This window comes from Dendrobates tinctorius, unplaced genomic scaffold (genome assembly GCF_039654945.1).
Source record: "Dendrobates tinctorius isolate UK_male_01 unplaced genomic scaffold, ASM3965494v1 ptg000039l, whole genome shotgun sequence".
Lineage (NCBI taxonomy): Eukaryota > Metazoa > Chordata > Amphibia > Anura > Dendrobatidae > Dendrobates > Dendrobates tinctorius.
Genome location: NW_027361707.1, coordinates 17,032,807 through 17,059,067, shown reverse-complemented (window position 1 = coordinate 17,059,067; position 26,261 = coordinate 17,032,807). Strand labels below are relative to the sequence as shown.

At 44.5% G+C, this 26,261-nt stretch overlaps 1 protein-coding gene across 1 annotated transcript in view; it reads right to left on the bottom strand.

The window, feature by feature from the left end:
- The window catches only part of EVC (EvC ciliary complex subunit 1), a 142,118-nt gene that overhangs the window by 18,481 nt on the left and 97,376 nt on the right, over positions 1–26,261 (bottom strand). The window contains exons 10-12 of the mRNA XM_073574501.1: positions 21,407–21,555; positions 19,600–19,698; positions 14,699–14,911 (exon numbers count right to left, since the gene is read on the bottom strand). Of these exons, the coding sequence (XP_073430602.1) occupies positions 14,699–14,911; positions 19,600–19,698; positions 21,407–21,555 (461 nt within the window). The remainder of the gene's footprint in view (positions 1–14,698; positions 14,912–19,599; positions 19,699–21,406; positions 21,556–26,261) is intronic.

The following is a 26,261-nucleotide window of genomic DNA, read 5'->3' as shown; positions in this document are numbered from 1 at the left end:
GCCAACATATTCCGCAGCACTTTACAATTAAGCGGGGACATGTACAGACAATAAATTCAATACAAGTTAAGACAATTCAAACAGTGACATTAGGAGTGAGGTCCCTGCTCGCAAGCTTACAATCTACAAGGAAATGGGGGGACACAGTAGGTGAGAAATGCTTGTTATTTCAGGTCTGGCAATTATAATAGGGATTTTCATATAAAGCTGCATGATCCGGTCATCAGCCCGTGTGTTTAAGTGCAATAGACAAGTATCAAATGCAGTTATCATGTGCATGAAGGGTGTGGAGACAGATGAATAGTAGGGTGCAGATTCAGAATAATATTTGGAAGGAGGGAACAGGGCAAAGTTAGCTTGCTGAGTAGTTGATGTGGTAGGCTTGTTTGAAGAGATGGGTTTTCAAAGCGCGCTTGAATAGGTCAGGGCTAGGTATCAGTCTGATCGTCTGGGGAAGTGCATTCCAGAGAGCTGGAGCAGCACGAGAGAAGTCTTGGAGACGGAGGTGCGAGGTTCGGATTACGGGGGATGTTAGTCTTAGGTCATTTGTAGAACGGAGGGCACGTGTAGGGCGATAGACAGAGACGAGAGAGGAGATATAAGGCGGTGCAGAACAGTGGAGAGCTTTGTGGGTGAGAGAGATGAGTTTATACTGGACCCTGTAGCGAATAGGTAGCCAGTGTAATGACTGGCACAAGATGGAGGCATCGGTGAAGCGGCTGGACAGAAATATGACCCTGGCTGCCGCATTCAAGATGGATTGGAGAGGAGAAAGTTTGGTAAGAGGGAGACCGATCAGAAGAGAGTTGCAGTAGTCCAGACGAGAATGAATAAGAGCGACAGTAAGAGTCTTAGCAGTTTCAAAGGTGAGAAAAGGTCGGATTCTGGAGATGTTTTTAAGATGCAGGTGACAAGAGCGACTGAGTGATCGGATGTACGGAGTAAAGGAAAGTTCAGTGTCGAATATGACCCCAAGACAGCGGGCATGCTGCTTGGGAGTTATGGTTGAACCCTCCAGGGTTATTTCGATGTTAGGTAGAGTGAGGTTAGTAGAGGGGAGAAACACAAGAAGTTCAGTTTTAGAGAGATTTAGTTTCAGATAGAGGGAGGACATGATGCTAGAGACAGCAGACAGACAATCCTTGGTATTTTGAATTAGGGTAGGGGTGATGTCAGGGGAAGAAGTGTATAATTGGGTGTCATCAGCATAGAAATGATACTGGAACCCAAATCTGCTGATTGTTTGTCCAATAGGGGCAGTGTATAAAGAGAAGAGGAGGGGGCCTAGGACTGAGCCCTGCGGGACCCCGATAGTAAGGGGACGAGAAGAGGAAGAGGAGCCGGAAAAAGATACAGTGAAGGAGCGGTCAGAGAGGTAGGAGGAGAACCAGGAGAGGGCTGTGTCCTTGAGGCCTATAGAGCGGAGCATAGTGAGGAGGAGCTGGTGATCCACAGTGTCAAATGCGGCAGAGAGATCCAGTAGAATCAGCAGGGAGCAATGACCTTTCGATTTAGCTGTTATTAAATCATTAGAGACTTTAGTGAGGGCAGTTTCAGTAGAGTGTAAAGAGCGGAAACCAGATTGTAAGGGGTCGAGAAGAGAGTTATCCGAGAGATAGCGGATTAGACGGGAGTGGACCAGGCGTTCCAGGAGTTTAGAGATGAAGGGAAGGTTAGAGACAGGTCTGTAGTTAGCAGTGCAGTTCTGGTCCAGGGATGGCTTTTTAAGTAAAGGGGTTATGATGGCATGTTTAAATGAGGAGGGAAATATACCTGAAGAAAGAGAGAGGTTAAATATTTTAGTCAGGTGAGTGGTGACCACTGGTGAGAGAGACTGCAGGAGCTGTGAAGGAATAGGGTCACTGTTGCAGGTTGTAGGCCGAGCAGAAGCGAGGAGCTTGGAAACTTCTTCTTCTGAAACAGGCTCAAAGATGTCTAGTGAGCTTGAGGTGCGGCAGGGAAGGGGATCCAGGCACTGAGGAGATAGGGCTGAGATATCCTGATGTATGTGGTTGATTTTTTCTAGGAAATAAGTGGCCAGATCCTCACCGCTGAGGTTGGTGATGGGGGCCTGTACTTTAGGTTTCAGGAGGGAGTTTAAGGTTTCAAAAAGTCGTCTTGGGTTGTTGGATAGTGAGGTGATGAGGGTGGTGAAGTAGGATTGTTTGGCCAGATGAAGGGCAGAGTTATAGGTTTTGAGCATGAACTTATAGTGGATGAAGTCTTCTGCTAAGAGAGATTTTCTCCACTGCCGCTCTGCACACCTCGAGCAGCACTGAAGAAAGCGTGTTTGCGTTGTGTGCCAGGGCTGCCGTTGTCTGTGTCGGGTCTTTCTGCGTATAGAAGGTGCTGCTTCATCTAGGGCATTCTTCAGTGTATTATTGAAGTGTGACAATGCTATGTCTGGACAGGAGAGGGTGGAGATGGGGGCTAAAGATGTGTGGAGATTGTCCCTAAGCTGTTGGGTATTAATGGTACGTGTATTCCGATAAGTGTGGTAAGTGGGGGTGTCCAGGGTGAGGAGACAATTCTTGACAGAGAAGGAAAGAAGGTTGTGGTCCGAGAGCGGGAGAGGCGAGTTAGTAAAGTCGTGCAGCGAGCCGGGACGGGAGAAAACCAGGTCCAGAGTATTCCCGTCCTCATGTGTAGGAGAATTAGTAAACTGTGAGAGGCCGAATGAAGAAGTTAGAGAAAGAAGATGAGAGGCAGACTGGGAGAGCGGATCATTGATGGGGATGTTAAAGTCTCCCATGATGAGTGTGGGGATGTCACAGGATAGAAAGTGAGTAAGCCAGGTGGTGAAGTGGTCTAGAAACTGGCGGCAGGAGCCTGGAGGGCGATAAACAACCGCCACTCGTAAGGAGAAAGGCTTAAAGAGTCTGACGGCATGTACTTCAAAGGAAGGAAATGTAAGTGAGGGAACCGGGGGGATGACCTGGAAAGCACATTGTGATGAAAGCAGCAAACCAACACCTCCACCCTGTCTGTTCTCAGGTCTGGGGGTATGTGAAAATTTCAGCCCACCAAACGAGAGAGCGGCAGCAGCGGTGGTGTCTGAATGCTGGATCCAGGTTTCTGTAATAGCCAGAAGGTTAAGGGAATTAGATGAAACTAGATGGAACTAGATGACTTAGATCGGAATAGTCTCTGATCATTGCCATTGCCATAGAAAAGCAGCTGTCACTTACATCCATATCAATCTGAAAGCAATGCAATCAGTGCTAAACGGATTAAACATCCTGGATTGGAAGTATCTCTGATCTCGGCTATTGCTGTGGCAGATTTGTTGTGAATTACAGTCTTCCTCACGAGGCTGCTCTCCTGCCTGACTGCTGGATGTTAAAGAAGTAAAATGGGTTTATAATCAGTAGAGGTCCAATCTGTGGAACCCCGACTGAGTGAAGGAGTCACATCACCATTTACGATATCATCACATTCTCAGTTGTCCTTGCACAGTGATGTTACATGATACCTGGCTGTTCAGGGTACTGTATCTAGCCCCTTAGATCTCACGATCTATGGGGGGCGAAAATCCCCATCCTAGCATATCTTAGTGTGGTGCCCCTGAGGCTCAGTCGCCACAGAGGTACTGCACCATCTCCTAAGGTGTGGTGCTCCACCACCTAGGTAAGTAGGGGGCTCCTTTCCACACTCCAACACCTGCACCCACACACAGGATAGTTCAGCAATGGACCAGTTTGCGGCTTCATGCTTAGAGGGTAGCAGAGCACCTTTCGTGGGTCCTTGCTTCGTAACACGAGATGTGCTGGGAGGTGGGTGGAGTTAGATAAAAAAGTGTGGGAAAGTTTAGAATTTCAGATCTGTCGGGAGGTTAGTCTAGAGGGTCAGTCAGTCCGGAGAGACTGAGGACGGTTCCCTGGAAGAAGGGATGGAGGAAGGATTGCTGCAGCTGCTTCAGTGACCTGAGCCAGCTGGAACGGGAAAGGAAGCTGAGCTGAGTCCCCAACAGCCGCAGAAGCGCCATCGGAGATAGCAGATATGCCATCCCCGCAGGCAGTAGACGTTTCAATGGCCCTTTCCATTACCCCGACCAGTCCCAATCTCACCCTGTGGGAGGCAGAGTATATGCGGCTAGCAAGTAGTCAGCAGGACGAAGATACCACGTCTGGTAGCAGTTACAGTTCGGCTTCCAGAACCCCAGGAGGGGAACACAAGTAAAAACTTTCAAATCTCGTTACCCATTTAGTTACCTTTAGTTGCCCTGTTTTGATTGGCAGCGTTCTTCAATTTTGAACTAGCGATCATGAACTGGGAGTGATCCAAAAACTTTTATTGTAAATAGTTGCACCTCTTTAGGTGCCTTCTCTTGGTTTTACATATAGAGACACTTTGCGAAGATAATGTTTTTGCATGGACACTTTTCGAAGATGATGTCTACCTCAAAGGACACTGCAAGAAATCCCGGCTGGGAGCGGTGTCCAGCACTTACAAGAATAATTGTTGAATGTTTTACTGTGAAGTATTTGATAATGTGTTTTATAAGAGTATTAGTAACTGAGAAATGGCTTTTATAGAAGAATTAGGAATGTCTGATCTAGAGATGAGTGATGTGAATAAAGAATTGAAAGTAGACAGGTGACGGACTAGGTAATTGCGGTCAGCGTCTTGCGTCTAGAAGAGCCAGTGAAAGTAGGAAAATAAATGTGTAAAAATTGCACTTAGAATTGTTAGTAACGTTCAAGATGATTACCTCCTATACTAGGAAGATTAGTATAAGAAAAGTTTGTTATGCATTACAAAATTTTTGCATGTTTCTTTGCTGTCAACTTTGTTACCTTGCAGCCTGCGGACGTGTTGTGTTTAACGGGGGGGGGGTATGTGGCGCCCCTGAGGCTCAGGTGCCACAGAGGTACTGCACCTTCTCCTAAGGTGTGGTTCCCCACCACCTAGGTAAGTAGGGGGCTCCTTTCCACACTCCAACACCTGCACCCACACACAGGATAGTTCAGCAATGGACCAGATTGCGGCTTCATGCTTAGAGGGTAGCAGAGCACCTTTTGTGGGCCCTTGCTTCGTAACACGAGATGTGCTGGGAGGTGGGTGGAGTTAGATAAAAAAAGTGTGGGAAAGTTTAGAATTTCAGATCTGTCGGGAGGTTAGTCTAGAGGGTCAGTCAGTCCGGAGAGACTGAGGACGGATCCCTGGAAGAAGGGATGGAGGAAGGAGTGCTGCAGCTGCTTCAGTGACCTGAGCCAGCTGGAACGGGAAAGGAACAGAAGGAGAAAGACGTAGAACTGCAACCTAAGCTTCCATAAGAGAGAGAAGGAACAGCGCAGAACAAAGGAGTAGGAGAACAGAGGAGAGTTGTGGGTTGTAAGAGGAACCCTGCCTATAGGTTCTCAGCGCAAGGCCGGGGCCCGGTCCCCGAGGTTGTATGGACACTTATGGTTCTGCAGCAGACACCGGTGGAGTAGTTGGCTGTAAATGCACTACTCCCATCCAAGACTTGGGGCACAACAACAACTGAATAGAGAGCCAGGACTCTGGAGAAAGGAGTCCCCGAGAGAGGCTACAGCTGTCTGTCATACAAGTAGAGTTGTTAGGAGCATCTGACAGGAGGAACTTCAAAGTACCACGGTATTGGAGCTCTTCACACTAAAAGGCGCAATAGAAAAGTCGTTCAGGAAAGGTACATGTTGGCAGAGTGTTGGAGAGGAGAAGCCTGACTTGCCCAGGAGGTTGATTGAGTCTCTGCCCCGGAGGACTCGGCACGGAGGCGGGCACCAGTGTGTACCACGAACTGTGAGTAAAGCTTTGGAACTGCAAGCCCTGGTGTCTTCCATTCCTTTGTGCGCCAACACCGTCAGCTCTGCTACATCTGGGTACCAACATTCCTCACACCGCCTGCGCCTATCCACTGCCCTGGGGGTTACAGCTTCACCTGTGGGGAGCTACACCATCTATGCTGCAACACACCATGAGCCCCAGAGGATCTGCACGCAGCGTTGGCTTAACATCTTGCTTGCCAAACACCACAGGTGGCGTCACGAACTATTCCATTACACCATTCATTACATTTCCCCATTGCTTGGGCGCCCAGGGCCACGGACCGGGTCACTGCTGCTGTGACACATCCCACTGACACCGGCCCGGTACCGAGTACCCCACAGCCCTGGATGGGGCGACCCATTAGCGATGTGCAATTAGCGTACAAGATGGGAATACCTCTCAATCGCCTACCTAATATCATGGTCAAATATGGTTCTGCACAAGAATCTCCATATCCCTGGTAAGAGTGTTAGCCGAGTTTTGTTTTTTACACCATGTAACATCAAACAGTAAATGTAACTTCTCCAGTATTAAGACCCCATACTTAACATTAACATTCATATTTGGTCATAGGTCAAGTCAGCGCTAATACTGTGCAGACTAAGTGACAGGATTAATTACGTCTCTCTCGACAATCACATTAATTAGACATGGCGTCTGGATCTCTCTACTTAGCAACACCTGTCATCTCAGTGATGCCCGGCGCTACCTGAGAATTAATGTCATCCGCTTCTTAGCAAGAACACAAACGGGAAAACAAATCACCCCTGACGAATATAAATGAATGAACAAATTAACAAAGGAAATGTCAATTTGTTTGTGGCAGGAATGATTCCCGGGTTATCATACAGCCAGATCTCAGGAGATTTCGGGTTTATTTATTCTTATTAAGCTTTGCGCGTTACTACAGCAACCTGTTGATGACAACGATGGCGATAAATAGGGCACAATTAAATCATTGCTTATGAATACAAAATAGCATTACAGATACACCAGACCCAAACCAGAAGAATAGACTTTGGCTATGGGGGCTAAGCCTAAATAGAGCTCAACCCCTTTTAGCATGGTTCATACAGCTGCATAGATATATATTGGTTTGAAAGGTAATATGCTGCAGCCTCCACTAGAGGGACCTCCATAACTTTGTGCATACTGCTTATACATTGAATTCAATACGAACACTGTATGCAGAAAGCTCCCTCTAGTGGTGGCAGCAGGTAGTCAGCAAGCTCTCTTTTAATTATTTTTTAATTTAATTAACCCGCAAGGTTCAGTCCTAGGGCCCCTGCTCTTCTCCAGTTACACCTTCGGCCTCGGACAGCTCATAGAATCTCATGGCTTTCAGTATCACCTCTATGCTGATGACACACAGATCTACATCTCTGGACCAGATATCACCTCCCTACTAAACAGAATCCCTCAATGTCTGTCTGCTATTTCATTCTTCTCCGCTAGATTTCTAAAACTTAATATGGACAAAACAGAATTAATCATCTTTCCCCCATCGCATGCGACCCCTCCAACGGACCTATCCATTAAAGTAAACGGCTGCCCACTCTCTCCAGTCCCTAAAGCTCGCTGCCTCGGGGTTATCCTTGACACTGATCTCTCAAACCACATATCCAAGCCCTTTCCACTTCCTGCCGACTTCAACTCAAAAATATTTCACGGATCCGTACATTCCTCAACCAAGAATCTGCAAAAACCCTAGTCCATGCCCTCATCATCTCCCGCCTTGACTACTGCAACCTCCTGCTCTGTGGCCTCCCCTCTAACACTTTCGCACCCCTCCAATCTATGGCCTCGTCTACCGGTACTTACCTGCACGCAACCTCCGATCCTGACAAGATCTCCTTCTATACTCCCCTCTTATCTCCTCTTCCCACAATCGCATACAAGATTTCTCCCGCGCATCCCCTCTACTCTGGAACTCTCTACCACAACATATCAGACTCTCGCCTACCATGGAAACCTTCAAAAAGAACCTGAAGGCCTACCTCTTCCGACAAGCCTACAACCTGCAGTAACCACCGATCCACCAAACCGCTGCACGACCAGCTCTACCCTCGCCTACTGTATCCTCACCCATCCTTTGTAGATTGTGAGCCCTCGCGGGCAGGGTCCTCTCTCATCCTGTACCAGTCGTGACTTGTATTGTTTAAGATTACTGTACTTGTATGTATTATGTATACCCCTCCTCACATGTAAAGCGCCATGGAATAAATGGTGCTATAATAATAAATAATAATAATACATAAATTTTAACTATTTTATAAAAAGAATATTATACTGAAGGGTGAATATTAACCTTCAAATGCAAATAATGTGACTTTTTCTGTGCGTAATACTTGTCTACAGTACATACAGTACATTGGTGGTTGAGCAGTGACAACTGAATATAACTGTGCTGCTAACCCTCTAACAAGACAGACTGACCTTTTTGATTTCTGAGATTTCCGCTCCCTCTCCCACCATTGAGCTTACTGGAAAAAACAGATGTTATTTAAAGGGAGCCTATCACCTCGGAAAATGTTGCGTATCTGCAAATATGGGGTTAATTTGCAGGTAAACAGCATTACAGTGCTGCCTGAGTGCCCAACGTAAAGGTCAGCTACAGGGAGAAAATTAACTTATGTCCTCCCAGCAGCCATCAGCTCTCAGACATAGAGACATGCCCAGAGTGGCTTCAGTCACCGCTCACACTATACGCCCCGGCCCTTTGATTGACAGCTCGTTTTGCACAGATTTGCTGCATACGAGGAGTCAGTGAAATTGCTGGGATGTACTTTCAGTGAGCGGTGACTGTAGCAGCTCTGTGCATGACTGAAAGACGGCAGATCCCAGCACAAAAGAAGTTCATTTTCTCCAGGTAGTCGCACTTTAAGTAAAATGGCCAGGCAGCAAGTAAATTAACCCTATAGCTGTAGGAAAATAGCATTTTGAAAGGTGACAGGTTCCACTTAATGACTCCATTTTGGGTCAGTTGCAGAAAGCATATGGACAGGGTAGGATCTACGCTGCCTCTTAAAAGCCCATAAATTGTTTTTCCTATAATAAATCAATTACTCATTGAGTTATTTTTTTTTGCTCGTCTTGAGTTTTGAACAAAATTCTTGTCATTGATACTGTAATATTAAATTCTCTGGTCTTTGCTTTCTGTTAAATATGAAAAACTTTCAACAAAAATAAAAATTTTGTAAAAAAAAATTGTGGACGGGAAAAGGACACATCTGATGTGGTGTGCCACCCAGGTTAAGGACAGAGATTGCTTCGGTGATTGTCCATGGTGGAGGAAACCAAATCCTGCCCAAAGGATAACAAAAAGAAACCAGTAAGCTCTCGCACACATGAGCATATACATTGTGTGAGTGCTATCCAATGTTTTATCAGATAGCACTCAGACTAATGTTATTCTATGGGGCACAGCAGATCGGTGTGTGAAAAAATGGCAGCATGCTGAGAGTGGATCTGCTAATCAGACAACATGCACCCATATACAAATGGGTGCTTGCAAAACATTTGACTGCACACGGATGTCAGTCAAGTACAGTCCGAGATCCGAAGACTCGGACCATGAAGATGGAGAAATTTAGATCTCCATCTTCTCCAGACCTGTGCTCCAATTTTTGAGAGAGAGAGAGAGAATCGGATCATGCTGACACTCTGTTCAAACACGGAGCAGAGTGTCATTAACATAATCAATCCGATTCTCTCACAGAAAGAATATACGATAATGTGAACCACGGCCTACGGGTGAGGAGTTTAGTGATGGTACCATAAGAAATAAAGTGAAACCTATGTGCATGTGGATGGTGAAAAGTTTGCATAAAGATAGTGAGAGACATTGATATCCAAATGAAGCTGAAGAGCTATTTGTAGATCTGAAGCCTCTGTCACTCCAGCTCTATGCTATGCTGACAGCCTCTATGATGTGTGACTTCAAGCAATGGATGTTATGAACGTAACACAAATTCACTCATGGGTAACGTAAAAAGGGAATACCTACTACAGAAAGACACCGCATCCAAACCCAACTGGTCCCTATACAGACTAGAAAGACCCTAGCCACACACCTCAATAACACCACCTTGGACCTGGCTCCCTAAAAGACGATCAAGGGGTTTCTCGTACCTGCTGAGGGGAGGCAGCAAAACACTGCCAAGAAGAGAGGAAAGTGTGCATTAAAATACAAAACCCGGGGTGAGAAAATTAAAACACGTTCATAAAGGGTAGAGAAGGAAAGCTAAAGAGAGCTGGAAGTAAAGGGAACAAGAATACCTTTCCAAATCTAAAAGAGGTTAAAGGAAGAGGGAAGAGGAACTGGGAAGGAAAACATAGACTTTTTGCAGGAATTCATCTGGTGTTCACCATGCAAGGTAAATTCCTTAGCTGAAGGGCTGGAACTCCTAAACCCAAGTCCACCTAGAGGTATAACCAGCAAGGAAGTGCAGTGAAGGGTGAACATATCAAACCCAACCCAGAATGTGATAGGGCAGACAAAAACCGGAAAATGGAAAACAGAGAGAAACTCAAAACAGAGGAACAAAGAAAATTGGAACATCAGCAATTGGACAAAAAAAGCAAGAAAAAAAAGCAATAGCTCAGCAGACTGGGGAATTGACCATGCAGCAAAAGGTCAGCGGATAGAATCCTCAAACCAAGTCATGACAAAGGAGTCGTCAGTCAAGCAGAAGGAGGTGGCGCTGGGCAGGGAATATAACTGAAATAACATACGCTTTAGATCTACAAATAGTTTGTCAGCCTCATTTGCATATCAATTCAAGCGCTGATTTCTCAGTTACGGAGGAACCGACTGGCCATGTAAAATTAATGCTGGACAGCTTTTTGAAAGCGCTACATGCACATATAAATAGTTTGGGGGTGAAATCCTGCTGACAAGCCAAGCATCTCATTTGAGTAAAGTTTCCACTTTAAAGAGACGGTGTCGTGTCTATGCTTCTGTCCCGTCACAGGAGAGAAATTCCCAGTGTGGACTTTTTGGTAAGTTTTTGAGCAATCTAAGTTGCAAATTTGGCAAACCGCTTATGCATAGATCATAGAATAAGATCAAAATGTCACTCCTAAAGATAAAATCTTTAAAAATGAACAAATTAGTCTTAGGCATCAATTATATTTTGGAACTCACAATTCAGGACCTGTACAGTGCACTGTAAAGCTGGCCATACTCAGGCTTAAGTGGACGAACCTGCCAATATCGACAAGTTTGACCGACATTCTGTTAGGGCTGGCGGAACGCACCAGATTATAAAATAGTAGAGAGTGTGTTCGCAGCCTGGGGTCCACCATGCGAGGTGGTACACTGCTGCTAGGTAATGGCAGAAGCGAAGAGCGGCGTGAAAACAGTCACACGTGGGTTACGTCACCCAGTGTGAACAGGAGCGGATTCTGTTACTTCACAGAACCGCACAGCCGCTTGAAAGTGAATGCCGGAGCATGTTTAGCTCACAGACCCCGGCCACAGAGCGCACAGCAAACAGCCACAGAACTCCACCCCAAGGCACGGGGTTAGAGTCCTTCTAGGCCACTGAGCGCGCGGCGTCGCTGCCACGAACGCCGCTATAGACGCTGGCTAAGGAGTGCGGAGCACTTGCTCTGAGGCGTGCCGAGTCACTGATAGTGACTAATATCCTACCTACGCCTAAGCCTGGGCGCTAGCGGGCTAGGCTGCACAACACATGCGTACCATGGGTAGGGGTTTCTGTTATGAATGAGTCACCGGGGGAGAAAAAAAACAAAAATGCAAGCTAAGTCCAGAAAACCGTAGAGGTTGGTAGCTATCGGATTGCAGACCCCTGATCCTATCCACAACTAACAGTAGCCGTGGAGCGTTCCTACAGTGGTCCTAGATGCCTCTTCACAGCCGGAGAACTAAATAAGCCTAAAGAAATAAAGGGGAAATCTAAACTGCCCCAGAGCAGACCCCAAAGCAATAGACAGCCCCCAACATGTATTGTCGGTGAAAACAGATGAAAACACAAACACAGACAGAAAGACAGACAGAGCAAATGATGGGGCCCAACTAACTAGATAGAAAAGGACAGAAAAGATGCTGGCTGCAATCCGCAAAAACCCTACCAAAAATGTCCCAACACGTCTGATAGGAAAAACGGCCCTGAAGTCACTAGACTTCAAAATCCCTATATCAGCACTCCGATATATTCTGAAGACAGAGCAAAAGAGATTTAACCGATCAGGGACAAAAATGGAAATTCAGCAGAGCCCAGCCGGGGCTGGCAGAACACAAAACTAAGCAAATCAGACAAAATCTCATGGAACAATAACAGAGCAAAACTTAGCTTTAGAAGACAGGAACTGAACTGGAGGCCAGCGCTCAGAGCAGAGAAATCACCAGCAAACCTACAGGGCGTCGGCTGCCTTATATCCACTCAGAGATTCCGGATGTCCAATCGCAATCCACCTGTTCAGGTGACAGGTTTCTCCCATCCAAATCAGTTTCACCACCTCCTTTCACCAGCAGAGGGAGTTCAACGGACAACAAAGGTGAACGAGAAAATGAGCTCACAACAGGTTTCATAATGAGTCAGTCACCAGAGACATTCATACGTGCATCCATCACTCACTCCTTATAGTCAGAAAATACTGGCTATCCTAGCGCATGGCTGAGCGGCCATGCAAACCTTTTATAGCCGCGAGTGTCCGGGACCCTCCTGGCTTCTCGAATGGGCCAATCCGAACACGAGCAGGACCTGAGCACGTGACCTTCGATCTCCAATGGGAGATCACACCACGGGCATGCTCAGTGGCCCGACATGAGGACTTAGTCCCTGGAGAAAATCGCTGCTGAGCAGCATGCATTGCCATAGCTGTGCCAGAGGTGGCAGCAGAAAGCAAACCCACGGAGCTGGTCTGGGCAGAGCGCCGGGACTGACGAGTTTGCTGAGCAAGCTCCTCTGCGGCTGGAGAGTAATGGGAGACTGCAGGAAGTAAGGCTCGGGATTCTCGATGTGCAGCGACAGAAATCCGACGCCTAACACATTCTAACGTGTATGGGAGCATCAACCAAATGATGGTCGGAAGTGATGGCAATTTTGGACTGCTGATCGCATTGTTCTCCATGAGAAAAGCCACCCGACATGTCAGTCGGCAGCTTTCTAATATAGACCACATCGAGCGCTCTGCCAGTCTAGTGCGCCTGTCTATGTGAAAGTCAGTAATGAGAACGGCCGGCCTTATTCCCATTCCTACTATAAAATTTGCTCTTACTTTACCCACTTTGTGTTCCTAGTCACACAAATTACTTTTTGGTCTGAGTTTTCCTCCTTATTGTCTCATCTGTGTTTTTTTAATATCCTACCATATGTACTCGTTTTTATTGTTTGTCTAATAAAAATATGATTTTACCCTTTACCCTGGTCAGTATTTAAAGTGTCCTCTTCGGTGTACATATAATTTAAAACTTTAAGGCTCTGTATTTTAGAATCTACATTATAAGTGTTTCTATAGTAAGTAGTAAAAATGCCTTAAAACATACTCTCTCTCTCATTATTCTGGCAAATATTAATAACTGGATGAAGGCCCCGATGCTATCGCATCGGGAGGGCGATAATGTCACTATGGGGGCAGGTTTTGCAGCGTTGAGAATCTCTCCTCCCCATGTGCTCATCCACCTATCCACTCTCTTTCCCCATGTGCTGACTTCTCCCCCCTGTGCTCTCTTCTTTGACCTGTCTACCCCATGTGCTATCCCCCTTGTCTGCTGTCTCTCTCCTTTCCGTGCTGTTCTCCCCTCATGTGGTGTCCCATTTGAGCTGTCTTCCCCCTGTGCCCTGTCTCTCTCACCCTTGTCTTTGACCGTGTACAGAACATACCACAACTCCTGGGCAGGGGAGGAAGCAAAAGACAATTCTGACTTTACAGTAGGAGATCGTAGAGGATACATTTTGTGAGGCAAATATTGTTTAAAAACAGTCACTGAAATGTTTTACCTCACAAAATGAATCCTCTGTGATCCCCTGCTGTAATGTCAGTATTGTCTTTTGCTTCCTCCCCTGCCCAGGAGATGTGGTATGCTCTGTACACGGTCAGACACAGACAATTTTTAAACTGAACTTTTATTTGTGGGAAAACCCCTTTAATGTGACCGGCTTCCACTGCCTGTAGAAACGTCGCGCATCTGCCGCCGGGATCAGCCAAATGATTCACTGCGCCTGGGCGTAATTTGCGCAGGCGCAGTAAATCAGACCGCCACCATCTTTGTGCAGACAGATAGCAGCGGTCACATTAAAACTGTACATGCGCTCCTCCTGTACAAAGTCAGTGAATCATTCAGCTGATCCCGGCGGTGGTGTGTTCGCGACGGTGTTCCGCTGGTGGTACCGTGCAAGAGGCTGTGTACAGTGTATACAGTGTGTGTGTGGTGCGTACGGCATATACAGTGTGTGTGTGTGTGTGTGTGTGTGTTGTGCGTACGGCGTATACAGTGTTTGTGTGTGGTCGTGTTCCTTTCGGTGGTACAGCGCAAGAGGCAATTGAGTGTCCCAATATGGCGGTCGGTGAACTTCCGCCGGTTGGAATTCTGGGATCCGGACACATCTGGACGGAACAGGAAGTGAAGACATTACAAGGTAATTATATATTATGATTATGGTAATCCTAATTGACCTAAAACGGGAAAGGTTTATTCTGATTTCATGTCAGATATTGAGAAAAACATTCATATGTGTCTTTTTATATAGTGTATGTAAACTTTCGGTTTCAACTGTATGTAACCAATCAATAACTGTGATTATTGTAAATTTCTGCTTTGGCATTACATCCAAATGTAAACACTAGAAACACTAGATGGTGCTAGACACTTGTGTAAATGATTGACACTTCCCATGGACAACATAAAACGGTGCGAATATTCTAAACTAGGAACATGTACCTGTTTTTCTTGCACCAGCATCTCCTGGAAGAGTTTGATTTTGGTTTTTCTTTCATCTTCCGCTTTGTCGAGTTCAGTGGATAGATTATGCCTAAGCTCATGTTTCATACTTTCACATTCTCCTAACGTCAAGTTAGTAATTTCGGGAAGTGTCTGAAGAAATAATTTTTTCACCAGCTTTTCAAATGTCTGTGAGGCACCGGTGTATAGTTCCTTGAAGATATGAAATGTATGGACATTAGTAGGATCACAGCACTAGAAGTACTTCTTTATTACAGCGCTGAGAGGATCACATGTGACCAATCATCCCAAAAAGCTTCAATTTGCAAAAATCCCCTATACAACAGGATCTACCAATTTGATGTGTATGGGGTGTTCCGACTTTCCCCTGATAAACGATCTTCTAAAGCAGGGTTCCCCAGCTCCAGTCCTCAAGGCCCACCAACAGGTCATGCTTTCAGGATTTCCTTTGTATTACACAGGTGAAGCAATTATCACCTGAGCAATACTAAGGAAATCCTGAAAACATGACCTATTGGTGGGCCTTGAGGACTGGAGCTGGGGAACCCTGATCTAGAGCGTGATGGATCAGGCAGTTGGAATTGAAATGCCTGATCCTTTTGATCTTTAGGCCGCTACGAAAAAAAAGCTCAAAACAATTATTTAGTAAAATATTTATTCTACCTATTTTACATAAAACAAACTACACATACGAGGCATCCACCTGACCATAATAACATGATAAAGTGATTTAACTGATCATTTTGTGTAATTCCTTAACAGTGTAAACAAAAAAAAGTCAAACTTTTTTCCACATTTTCCTTGAACAAAAGCAATTTTTTTTTATAAATTACTTAATAATTTATTTAAACCCCCATACAGATGTAAAAAAAAGACTTTTCTCTCATATAAAACATGGCCTCAAACTACTAGACAGGTAATCTAATATATAAAGCTCAATATGTATATGTATGTCCGGGATTGGCATCCGCACCGTCGCAGCTACAGCCACAAAATTTGGCACAGTCACACGTCTGGACCCCGAGAGCATCATAGGCTATGTTGTGAGGCGAAATTTTAACCCCGCGCGTTCCAATTCACCAAACAATTTTGCTCCTATCTACATAATGGGGAAAAAGTGAAAGGAAAAGTGTTGGAGGCAAATTGACAGCTGCCAGATGTGAACAAGGGGGACTTAAAGAATGAGAGCGATGGAGCTAAAGAGTATATAGCGTACAGATGCTAAGGTGGGGCCCTGACATGGGATACTCACCATACACGGGGATATGAACACACACACAAAATGCGCCACACACTACCATGTGCTTCAACACATATACCACCCTCAGCACACATTTCGTCACATAAAAGTCAAAACACAAAAGTCACCACTCAAAACTCGCCACGCTGTCCCAGAGCTGTTTACAAGATGAAAAATGAGCTGTGATTGGTTGCTATCAGCAACAGTTTTCTTTGTAGACAGTTGTGGTAACTGAGGCCTATTATTCTTATCATTTCTATGGTGTTATCGTCCTTCTGTAAAGCTGGAAACAACACAATTTATTACCATGCCAACACAGACCACCCTCTGACACAGACTGCAGGGGGAGCCCAGTATCACACAGGATAGGATTAGATACATGGCTCAGCAGTCAGTATCACACAGGATAGGATTAGATATGCAGCTCAGCACAGTATCACACAGGATAGGATTAGATACACAGCTCAGCAGGCAGTATCACACAGGAGAGGATTAGATACACGGCTCAGCAGTCAGTAACACACAGGATAGGATTAGATACACAGCTCAGCAGTCAGTAACACACAGGATAGGAAAAGATACACAGCTCAGCAGACAGTATCACACAGGAGAGGATTAGATACACGGCTCAACAGTCAGTATCACACAGGATAGGAATAGATACACGGCTCAGCAGTCAGTATCACACAGGATAGGATTAGATGCATGGTTTTTATGTGCAATATAATCATTATAATTTGTTATAACTAACCACAGTTGGTTACTATGCCCAGGCAATGCCAGGCTCTTCAGCTAGTATATACATAAAATAGGCAAAAAAATGCAAGAAAACAAAAGATCAGTCATTAAATCCTGTTAAGACCTGGTCATTAAGGGGTTAATTATCAGTTAAAAGAGAAAAGGCACTTGACACTATAGAACAGTTATCATTAAGTAACAGACATAGAAGCCTCAACAGGAAGTAACGACCTGGTAGTAATAAAATAAATAAATATATATATATATTGTGAGGTAGCGCTGTCATTTACTTAGGGGATTCTCGCTTGCAGCGAAGAAAAACCAGTTCCGGCACGGATTTTCCATCAAATCATACAGTCCTTGCGGTTTATTCACGCCTCATAAACCACAGCAGCAACTGAAAGTTCACTTAATAGCATTACCAGCATAGCATCTATTATAATGCTTCACTCTTATTATCAATGTCCAGTACGCAGGCTCACTTAGCCTCACAATTATCTCACCCACGTCAGGGTTCCTCATGCGGCTGCAGCATTCCGCACACGTTCGTTCCCTCCAGGGAACTCTCAGGCACACATCGCCATTGCTCCCAGCCACTTCACACGTGCTGTCTGGGAGGAAGCTCCATCTCTGCAGGACCTTCCACACTGGACCAACCAGGTCCCAGCATTCACCCCCCCATGTGACCTACCCTGGCCACATTATATGGTCTATAGCCACGCCCACTGGAGCACGTGACTATGACCTCATCATAGGTCCTTCACCCACTCACATAGCCTTTTAACACAGGCTTTTTCAGACACACCCCTGGGTGGGTTTGTAGGTAGCTGGCCCACCCAACTCCCAAGTTACCTAGAGACTTCTCCCTTATACCTTGAAATAACACCTCAGCAAAATCATTGCTGATCAATACATACACATCACTAAGTCTCCATCTCAAAGCCACCCCCTTTGAGATACACAACCATCCTTCAGGATTCTGCCACTCATCCTCTCCCTTGGAACCTCCACACAGCGCCCCCTAGCGGACACAGTGGTTACTACACCACAATATATATATATATATATATATATATATATATATATATATATATATATATAAAAATGAGTGTAAGTGTGTATCAGCCATACCCACTCCACATAGCCACAACCAATCAATAAGCATCTTTCATTTCAACAGTTTTACCATTCCACATCTCCTCAGCAGACAGTGACCCGGTTTGAAGAAATCTAGCATCTCCGGGAACATAAGCTCCCAGCCATTGTCTGCCCTCAGAAAGGAGCAAAGAGCACAGGACTGAAAAGAATCACCCTGCCTATATTCCCATCACACATCCTCCATCCCATAGGCACATCTTCCCTCTTAAAGGGATCTCCTGTATGGAAGTTAGGGTAAATCCCTCAGCGCTCTGATTCTCACCCCAGGCTTCAATTAAAGGGATCATTGGTATGGAAGACATGGCAAATCCTCTTGGCACTCTGCTTCTTAAACCAAGCCTCTCTTAAAGGGATCCCCGGTATGGAAGTTAGGACCATTCCACTCAGTGCTCTGGATCTGACCCCAGGCTGATGAGATGATGTGTGATATTAGGGGTAGTAGTTCGGTGGCTGTGATGGGATGATGTGGGATATTAGGGGTAGTAGTCCGGTGGCTCTGACGGGATGATGTGGCATATTAGGGGTAGTATTCCGGTGGCTCTGGCTGACGGGATTATGTGGAATATTAGGGGTAACAGTCCGGTGACTCTGACGGGATGATGTGGGATATTAAGGATAGTTGTCCAGTGGCTCTGACGGGATGATGTGGGACATTAGTGGTAGTAGTCCGGTGGTTCTGATGGGATGATGTGTGATATTAGGGGTAGTAGTCCGGTGGCTCTGGCTGACGTGGGATATTAGTGGTAGTAGTCCGGTGGCACTGACTGGATGATGTGGGATATAAGGGGTAGTAATCTGGTGGGCTCTTCAGCTAGTTCAATATAAAGTAATGAACAGATGGGGACTGAAGGAGTGCAATGAATCTAACATCTTATACAAAGTGTCACTGTCACGAGGGTGTTACATCCCCCTGGAAGACCAGGAGATAGCCTGTCATGTCGGATAATGAATCACGATTATTTTTTAGAGATGGTGTAATTTGTGTCCCATATTAAATGGAATTAGTTTCCTCTGGTGCTGAAGAAGTTAACAACCCTTTTTATGCTGGTCAGAAACATGCAGCTCCATTTCAGCTGCTTCTGATTTGGTCATTACCTCGTCCTATAAAAAACGGCCAGACTTTCTTGTTCCTGACGGTGAACGATTCGTCTTTTTTGCTGCGTGCTAAAGCTAAGTAGTTGGAGTAGAGATGCTGCAGTAGTGTTCTGTGGTTTGCTGTGGTATGTCTGTGTTTATTTCCTGGTCCCTATTCCCATTTAGTTTATTCCTCTCTGTACCTATCCTTCTCCCTGTTATTGGTGCTTTTGTATGATAGAAGTTTTCTGTTATTCCTGTTTTGTCTTTGGGTCTTGTTTACCTTACATTTCTGTCCCATGCTTCATGGGGTGGGGGAGAGGACAGATCAGGGTTTAACAGGAGCATAGTAAGGTTGGAGACTCAGGCCTCTCTACCTTCAAGAGTCCCAGTTCCATGTACAGTTTGAGGCCCCCCTTCCTTACTGAAGATCGTCACAACGTAACAGTCACTAACCTTAAATGCCCGGATAATCTTATAATAATGTCGCCAGGCAGCTGTTAAGAGATTTCACATTGGTGCCCAGAAGCTTATAGTTACACTTGTGACTCTGCTCTTGTCACAGAGTTTTGTGCAGGTGACCAGGTAAGGGAACGCAGAGATCATGAGGCAGGGCTGGATTGTGGCATCTAGAGGGGATTTATTCATTTTTTGCATTATCAAAAATTACCTTGCAGAGTTCAGCAACAGCATCAATGGCTTTACAGTCCTCTTCATCTTCTAGTGCGCCCTGAAGTTCTCTCTGATCTTCTAGAAGTTTATGGTACTCCTGGGTAAGTGATAGTGTAAAAGGAACAGTTTACAACACAGTTAAAATCTACACAAAAAGTTGAGCAACTTTATAATACTTCACTTTTCTCATAGTGGTTATGAGGCATGGATGGAAGAAGGGGTTGTGGCTGTCTGGGCAGAAGGTAAAAGAAAAAGGAAAGCAATTGACTACGATCCATGAGAACATCACTGGTGAGAACTGGTACAGTATACAGATATATGGTCTGCAGAGCACTGTTCTGAACCAGATATCACCATTATATCATCGTAATATTTGGTGGTCATATTAGTGTTAATGATAATTTGGTTAATGATCAGTATGGCAGTATTATCATTACTGTATATGCTAGAAATATTTGGCTATTTCCTGGCGGTATTATTTGTCTCTTATATTGATGGTAATTCTGGTCTTGGCATTGGGGGGACTTTGAGGGCACAATGATATCACTACATCTGCACCATCCTGGAGAGTGAAGTAAGAAGGAGCTCATCACTGTGTGGCACTGAAGATAGGTGAGGTGATTATTAGTTTATTTTATGGTCTTCTGGGCACAATAAGGGTATAATCATTAGTATAAAGAGGCATAGTGGGGGCATTATAATAAGGAGGCACATTGGGCAGCATTATTATAAGCACAGTGAGCAGTACCATTAATAAAGAGGAACATGGGAACATTATAAGGAGTCGCAATGAAGGACATTAGTATAAGGCAGCACTATTTTAAGGAAGTACATGGGAAATTATTATAAGGAGGCACACAGGGCATTATTCCTTATTGAGTAACAGGGGGACCTTATAACTATACGGGGGCTGTATAAGGAGGCACAGGGGGCATTATTATTATACGAAGGCACAGAGGGGGGCACAATTACCAAGCAGGCACAGAGGGAGCATTATTACTCTGTTGGGGCACAGAGGGAGTAGTGTTACTGTGTGGGCACAAAAGAAAGGCACAAAGAGGACATTATACTATCTAGAGAACTGGTTATGGCACAATATACTGTAGAATTTAGGAATGGGAGGAGGGTCCTGGAAAACAAATAAGCTAAAAATGTCTCCATGTTGCAGGAATAAATTATTTTGTATTTTAAAACCGCAGACAAATTCGGAATTTTGTAAGTTTTCCCTCTCGTGCTCAGTGCACATGAGGATACAAAAATATTTGCTGCCATTTCAATGTATATTAGGCAATCTACACAGAACAATCTCCACTTCTTCTCTAGTGCACTCCAGGTCAGTACAGACAAAGACATAAACTATAACTCATGGATATGTGCAGGGAGACGAGAAAGCAGGTCTGGACACCGACAGTATATGCCCCGTCTCTCATAGCGAGTTCGCTAGCGAGATCGCTGATGCGTCACCAATTTTGTGATGCAACAGCGATCTCACCAGTGATCTCGCTACATGTGACACATAGCGGCGACCGGCCCCCCGCGCTGGATATCGCTTATCGTGCTTGAAAGTCCTGGGCCATTTTTTCATTGTCGGCGTCCCGCTGGCCAGTACGCATCGCTGTGTTTGACCCCGATGAGCGACCTCGTTGGCGATGCAGAACTCAGGGACGCAGGCTGGAATCATTCAGAAAAGCTGCTGTGTGACAACGCACCAGCGATCCTTACCAGGTCGCATCGTTGTCGGGATCGCTGGTCCGTCGCTATGTGAAACGGGACCCTAAAAGTTTGTCTAAAGATCAAAGTCTTACCATTATAAAGTGGTCTGCATCTACTGACCCTTCAGCCCTAGCTAAAAAGTTGCAGCGCTCTTTTTTTTGCTTTTTCTGTAGAATGTCGATGAGTTTATTGCGATGTCCCAAGTGCTCGGCTATCACAGCTTTAGTTTGTTGATAAGAGCCTAGACAAGAGACGAGACACCAGAGTAAATATTTTAGAAAACGATAGCCTTAAAAATCCTGGATTTAAATTAGCAGACAAATTAAAATTATTAAAATAGTTCTTTGGGAATAGAAAAAAATAAATCCATAACTAAAATGATATTTAAAAATACTTGAATTAGTAAATCACACTTGCTTTATTTAGAGATGTAATCACTATAGTACATTAAATTTGCCATTTGTGATTTGCTATTTAAAAGTATTTAGGAATGTATTGATAATATTTATATATTTCCTTTAGTTATTTATTTTTTTATGTTTCTGATTAACTTTTTTTTTTTTTTTAATTTCAACATCTACATCCTTATATTCAAGATTTTGTTGTCGGATATCCTTAGGCCAGGGATCCTACCCTGTCCCTAGCGCCAGGGGTGTCCTAGCTAAACCTGCTCCTCGGATTACTTCCAATGGAGTAGATGTTGGGGTCACGTACCAAGCTGAGCTCCAGAATCCACCATAAATCTGTTCTCTCCCCCCACTCAGGGAAGAGTGGTGTAGTAGTGTATGGAAGTACACTAACCAGACAAACAAGGGAAAATGTACAAGGATAAAGAAAAATACCACTCATACAAAAATGCTCTCTCAAACAACAGAGGTATACACCGGGGAGTGAAGGAAGAAAATAACCAAAAGAAGGAGAAGAAGAGGATTTGGGCACAACCAAAACAAGCAAGTCTTTAGATAAATCCACCCAACAACTCCTGAAACAAAAAACTCCTACAGCTCCTGAACCATGCAGCATGTAGCTAACTCTGGCAACCCTGCTTGAGAGAGGCCAGTATATATAGCAGAGGGGAGTGGACAACAGTGAACATCTGAGACCATTAATGCAGGTAAGCTTCCAGGAGCTCTCAACTGAGCAGATTAACCCTTGCATTGCTAGAAGAAACCTGCACTGTTTAATAGGAAAGTGAAGTGCTTCTAGTCAGTGCCAGGAGTAGGAGAAATCAGACAGCGCGGCCTTCTGGTTCCTCTCTGTTGAGGTAAACCCGTGATACTTAGATTGTCATGAAAGATAAGTCGCCATCAAACCTGTCTGGTATCAGTTTGAACACCTGCATCCCATCTGAGCATTTATTCATATGGGGAATCTGAGAGACACTATTTGTTTAGACTTTGGTCTTTGAATTAAAAGGTTTGGCTTGGATGGCATATTATGTCAATCGCCAGGTGTCAGGAACAACAACCTTCACTCATCATATTTTTTACAGGTTATTAGAACATGCTAGAACATAACTTTTGTTCTTTTGTTGGGATTTTGACTTTAAATAGACTTTTTACAATAGTCAAACACTTTTTTTAGTGAGTATAACGCCTCCAAGCAGCTTGTTTTACCAAGGACAGTGGTGACCAACCAAAAATATAGTATTAAAATAAAAGTTATGGAAAGCAGTGTTACATACAGTGGGGGAAAAAGTATTTAGTGAGCCACCAATTGTGCAAGTTCTTCCACTTAAAAAGGTGAGAGAGGCCTGTAATTGACATCATAGGTAGATCACAATTATGATAGTCAAAATGAGAAAACAAATCCAGAAAATCACCTTGTCTGATTTGGCAAGATTTATTTTTCAAATTATGGTGGAAAATAAGTATTTGGTCACCTAAAAACATTCAAGATTTCTGGCTCTCACAAACCTGTAACTTGTTCTTTAAGAAGCTCTTCTGTCCTCCAATCATTACCTGTAGTAATGGCACCCGTTTGAACTTGTTATCAGTATAAAAGACACCTGTCCACAACCTCAAACAGTCACACTCCACTATGGTGAAGACCAAAGCGCTGTCAAAGGACATCAGAAACAAAATTGTAGCCCTTCACCAGGCTGGGAAGACTGAATCTGCAATAGGCAAGAAGCTTGGTGTGATGAAATCAACTGTGGGAGCAATAATAAGAAAATGGCAGACATACAAGTCCACTGGTAGTCTCCCTCGATTTGAGGCTCCATGCAAGAGCTCACCCCGTGGAGTCAAAATGATCACAAGAACGGTGATCAAAAATCCCAGAACCATGCGGGGGACCTTATGAATGACTTGCATACAGCTGGGACCACCGTAACAAAGGCTACCATCAGTAACACACCATGCCACCAGGGACTCAGATCCTGCAGTGCCAGACGTGTCCCCCACCTTAAGCCAGTATATGTCCGGACCCGTCTGAAGTTTCCTAGAGAGCATTTGGATTATCCTGAAGAGTATTGGGAGAATGTCGTATCGTCTGATGAAACCAAAGTAAACTGTTAGGTAGAAACAAAACTTGTCGTGTTTGGAGGAGACAGAATGCTGAGTTGCATCGAAAGAACACCATACTTACTGTGAAGCATGGGGGTGGGAACATGCTTTGGGGCTGTTTCTCTGCAAAGAGACCAGGACGACTGATCCGTGTACATGAAAGAATGAATGGGGCCATGTATCGTGAGATTTTGAGTGCAAACCTCCTTCCATCAGCAATTGCATTGAAGATGAAACGTGGATGGATCTTTCAGCATGATAATGATCCCAAGCACACCATCAGGGTAATGAAGGAATGGCTTCGTAAGAAGCATTTGAAGGTCCTGGAGTGGCCTAGCCAGTCTCCAGATCTCAACCCTGTAGAAAACCTTTGGAGGGATTTGAAAATCCATGATGCCCAGCAACAGGCCCAAAACATCACTGCTCTAGAGGAGATCTGCATGGAGGAATGGGCCAAGATACCACCAACAGTGTGCGCCAACCTTGAGATGACTTACAGAAAACATTTGACCTTTGTCATTGCCAACAAAGGATATATAACAAAATATTGAGATTAACTTTTGTTAATGACCAAATACTTATTTTCCACCATAATTTGCAAAATAAATCATGCCAAATCAGACAAGGTGATTTTCTGGATTTGTTTTCTCATTTTGACTCTCATAGTTGTGGTCTACCTATGATGTCAATTACAGGCCTCTCTGATCTTTTTAAGTGGAAGAACTTGCACAATTGGTGGCTGACTAAATACTTTTTTCCCCACTGTAGCAGTCATTCATATAACTAGATGGGTTATGAACCGTAAATCGGAAGCTGCTCCAGCATATCATTTCTGCATATCTGCTCATAGAAATGGTCCCAAAAGGTTCAGTCTCATATATTGGGCATATGGGTAGGAGTTGAGATCATCACCATCCCCTTTAAGTTTGTATTGAAAATGACTATTACCAGTGTCAGACTGGGGTGTGAAGAGTCCACCAGTGACATCAATTCCAGGGCACCAATTTTCAGCTACATGCAAAAATGACATTACAAAATTTCTATAGCAATAAACTGGGATGATTGTTAACCCAGAGGTATTTTTCATTTTGCATTTTCATTTTTTGCTCCCCTTCTTCCCAGAGTCATAACTTTTTTTATTTTTTGGTCAAAATGGCCATGTGAGGGCTTGTTTTTTGTGGGACACCACTGGTTTTACCATGTCATGTGCTAGAAAATTGGAAAAAAATTCCAATTGCGGTGAAATTGCAAAAAAAGTGAAATCCAACACTTGTTTTTTGTTTGTTTTTTTACTAGGTTCAATAAATGCTAAAACTGGACTGTCATTATGATTCTCAAGGTCATTACTAGTTCATAGACCTCAAACATGTCTACCTTCTTTTTTATCTAAGTGGGGGGGAAAAATTCCAATCTCTGTTTATAAAAAATTTGTGCCATTTTCTGATATACGTAGCATCTCATTTTTCGTGATCTGGGGTCGGGTGAGGGCTTATTTTTTGCGTGCCGAGCTGATGGTTTTATTGATACCATTGTGGCACAGATACAATTTTTTGATCGCCCGTTATTGCATTTTAATGCAATGTTGTGGCGATCAAAAAACGTAATTCTGGCGTTTTGAGTTTTTTTTCTCACAACGCCGTTTAGCGATCAGGCTAATTCTTTTTTTTATTGATAGATCCGGGAATTCTGAACACGGCGATACCAGATATGTTTGATTTGTTTTTAATTTTTTTATTTTGAACGTGGCGAAAGTGGGGGTAATTTGAACTTTTATATTTTTTTAATATTTTTAAAACATTTTTTTTTAACATGTGGAATGCTTCAATAGTCTCCATGGGAGACTAGAAGCTGCCATAACCTGATCGTCTCTGCTACATACAGGCGATGATCAGTTCGCCTGTATGTAGCTGAATTACTCACTTGCTATGAGTGCCGACCACTGGGCCGGCGCTCACAGCAAGCCGGCAGTGACAACCAAAGAGGTCTCCAGGAAACCTCTGGTTGCCATGCCAACCTATCGGTGACCCGCGCTCGCGTGACGAGGGTCACCGATGGGCAGATTCCCATCAAGATTGCCAGAAGCGCATGTTAAATGGCACTGTCAGCGTTTGACAGCAGCATTTAATGGGTTAATAGCTGCGGGTGGGTAGCGACTCCCGGCACATATCAGCTATTCAAAACAGCTGACATGTGCCGAGAAAGATGTGGGCTCACCGCCGGAGCCCACATCAATGGGAGGGAGTCCGACATTGGCGTACTGCTCATACAAGAAGGTGGTGGCTTACTCCTGCATGGGGGCCCACCGGAGGATTCTCCTGTTCTCCGGTGGGTCAGTCCGATCCTGCCTACTACTACTGTCCTGTCTTTTAAACTGAATAGGGCTAAGCTGCAATACCAGGCAGGGTCCATAGACATGGTGGTGCTATTTCTAGAAGCAAGC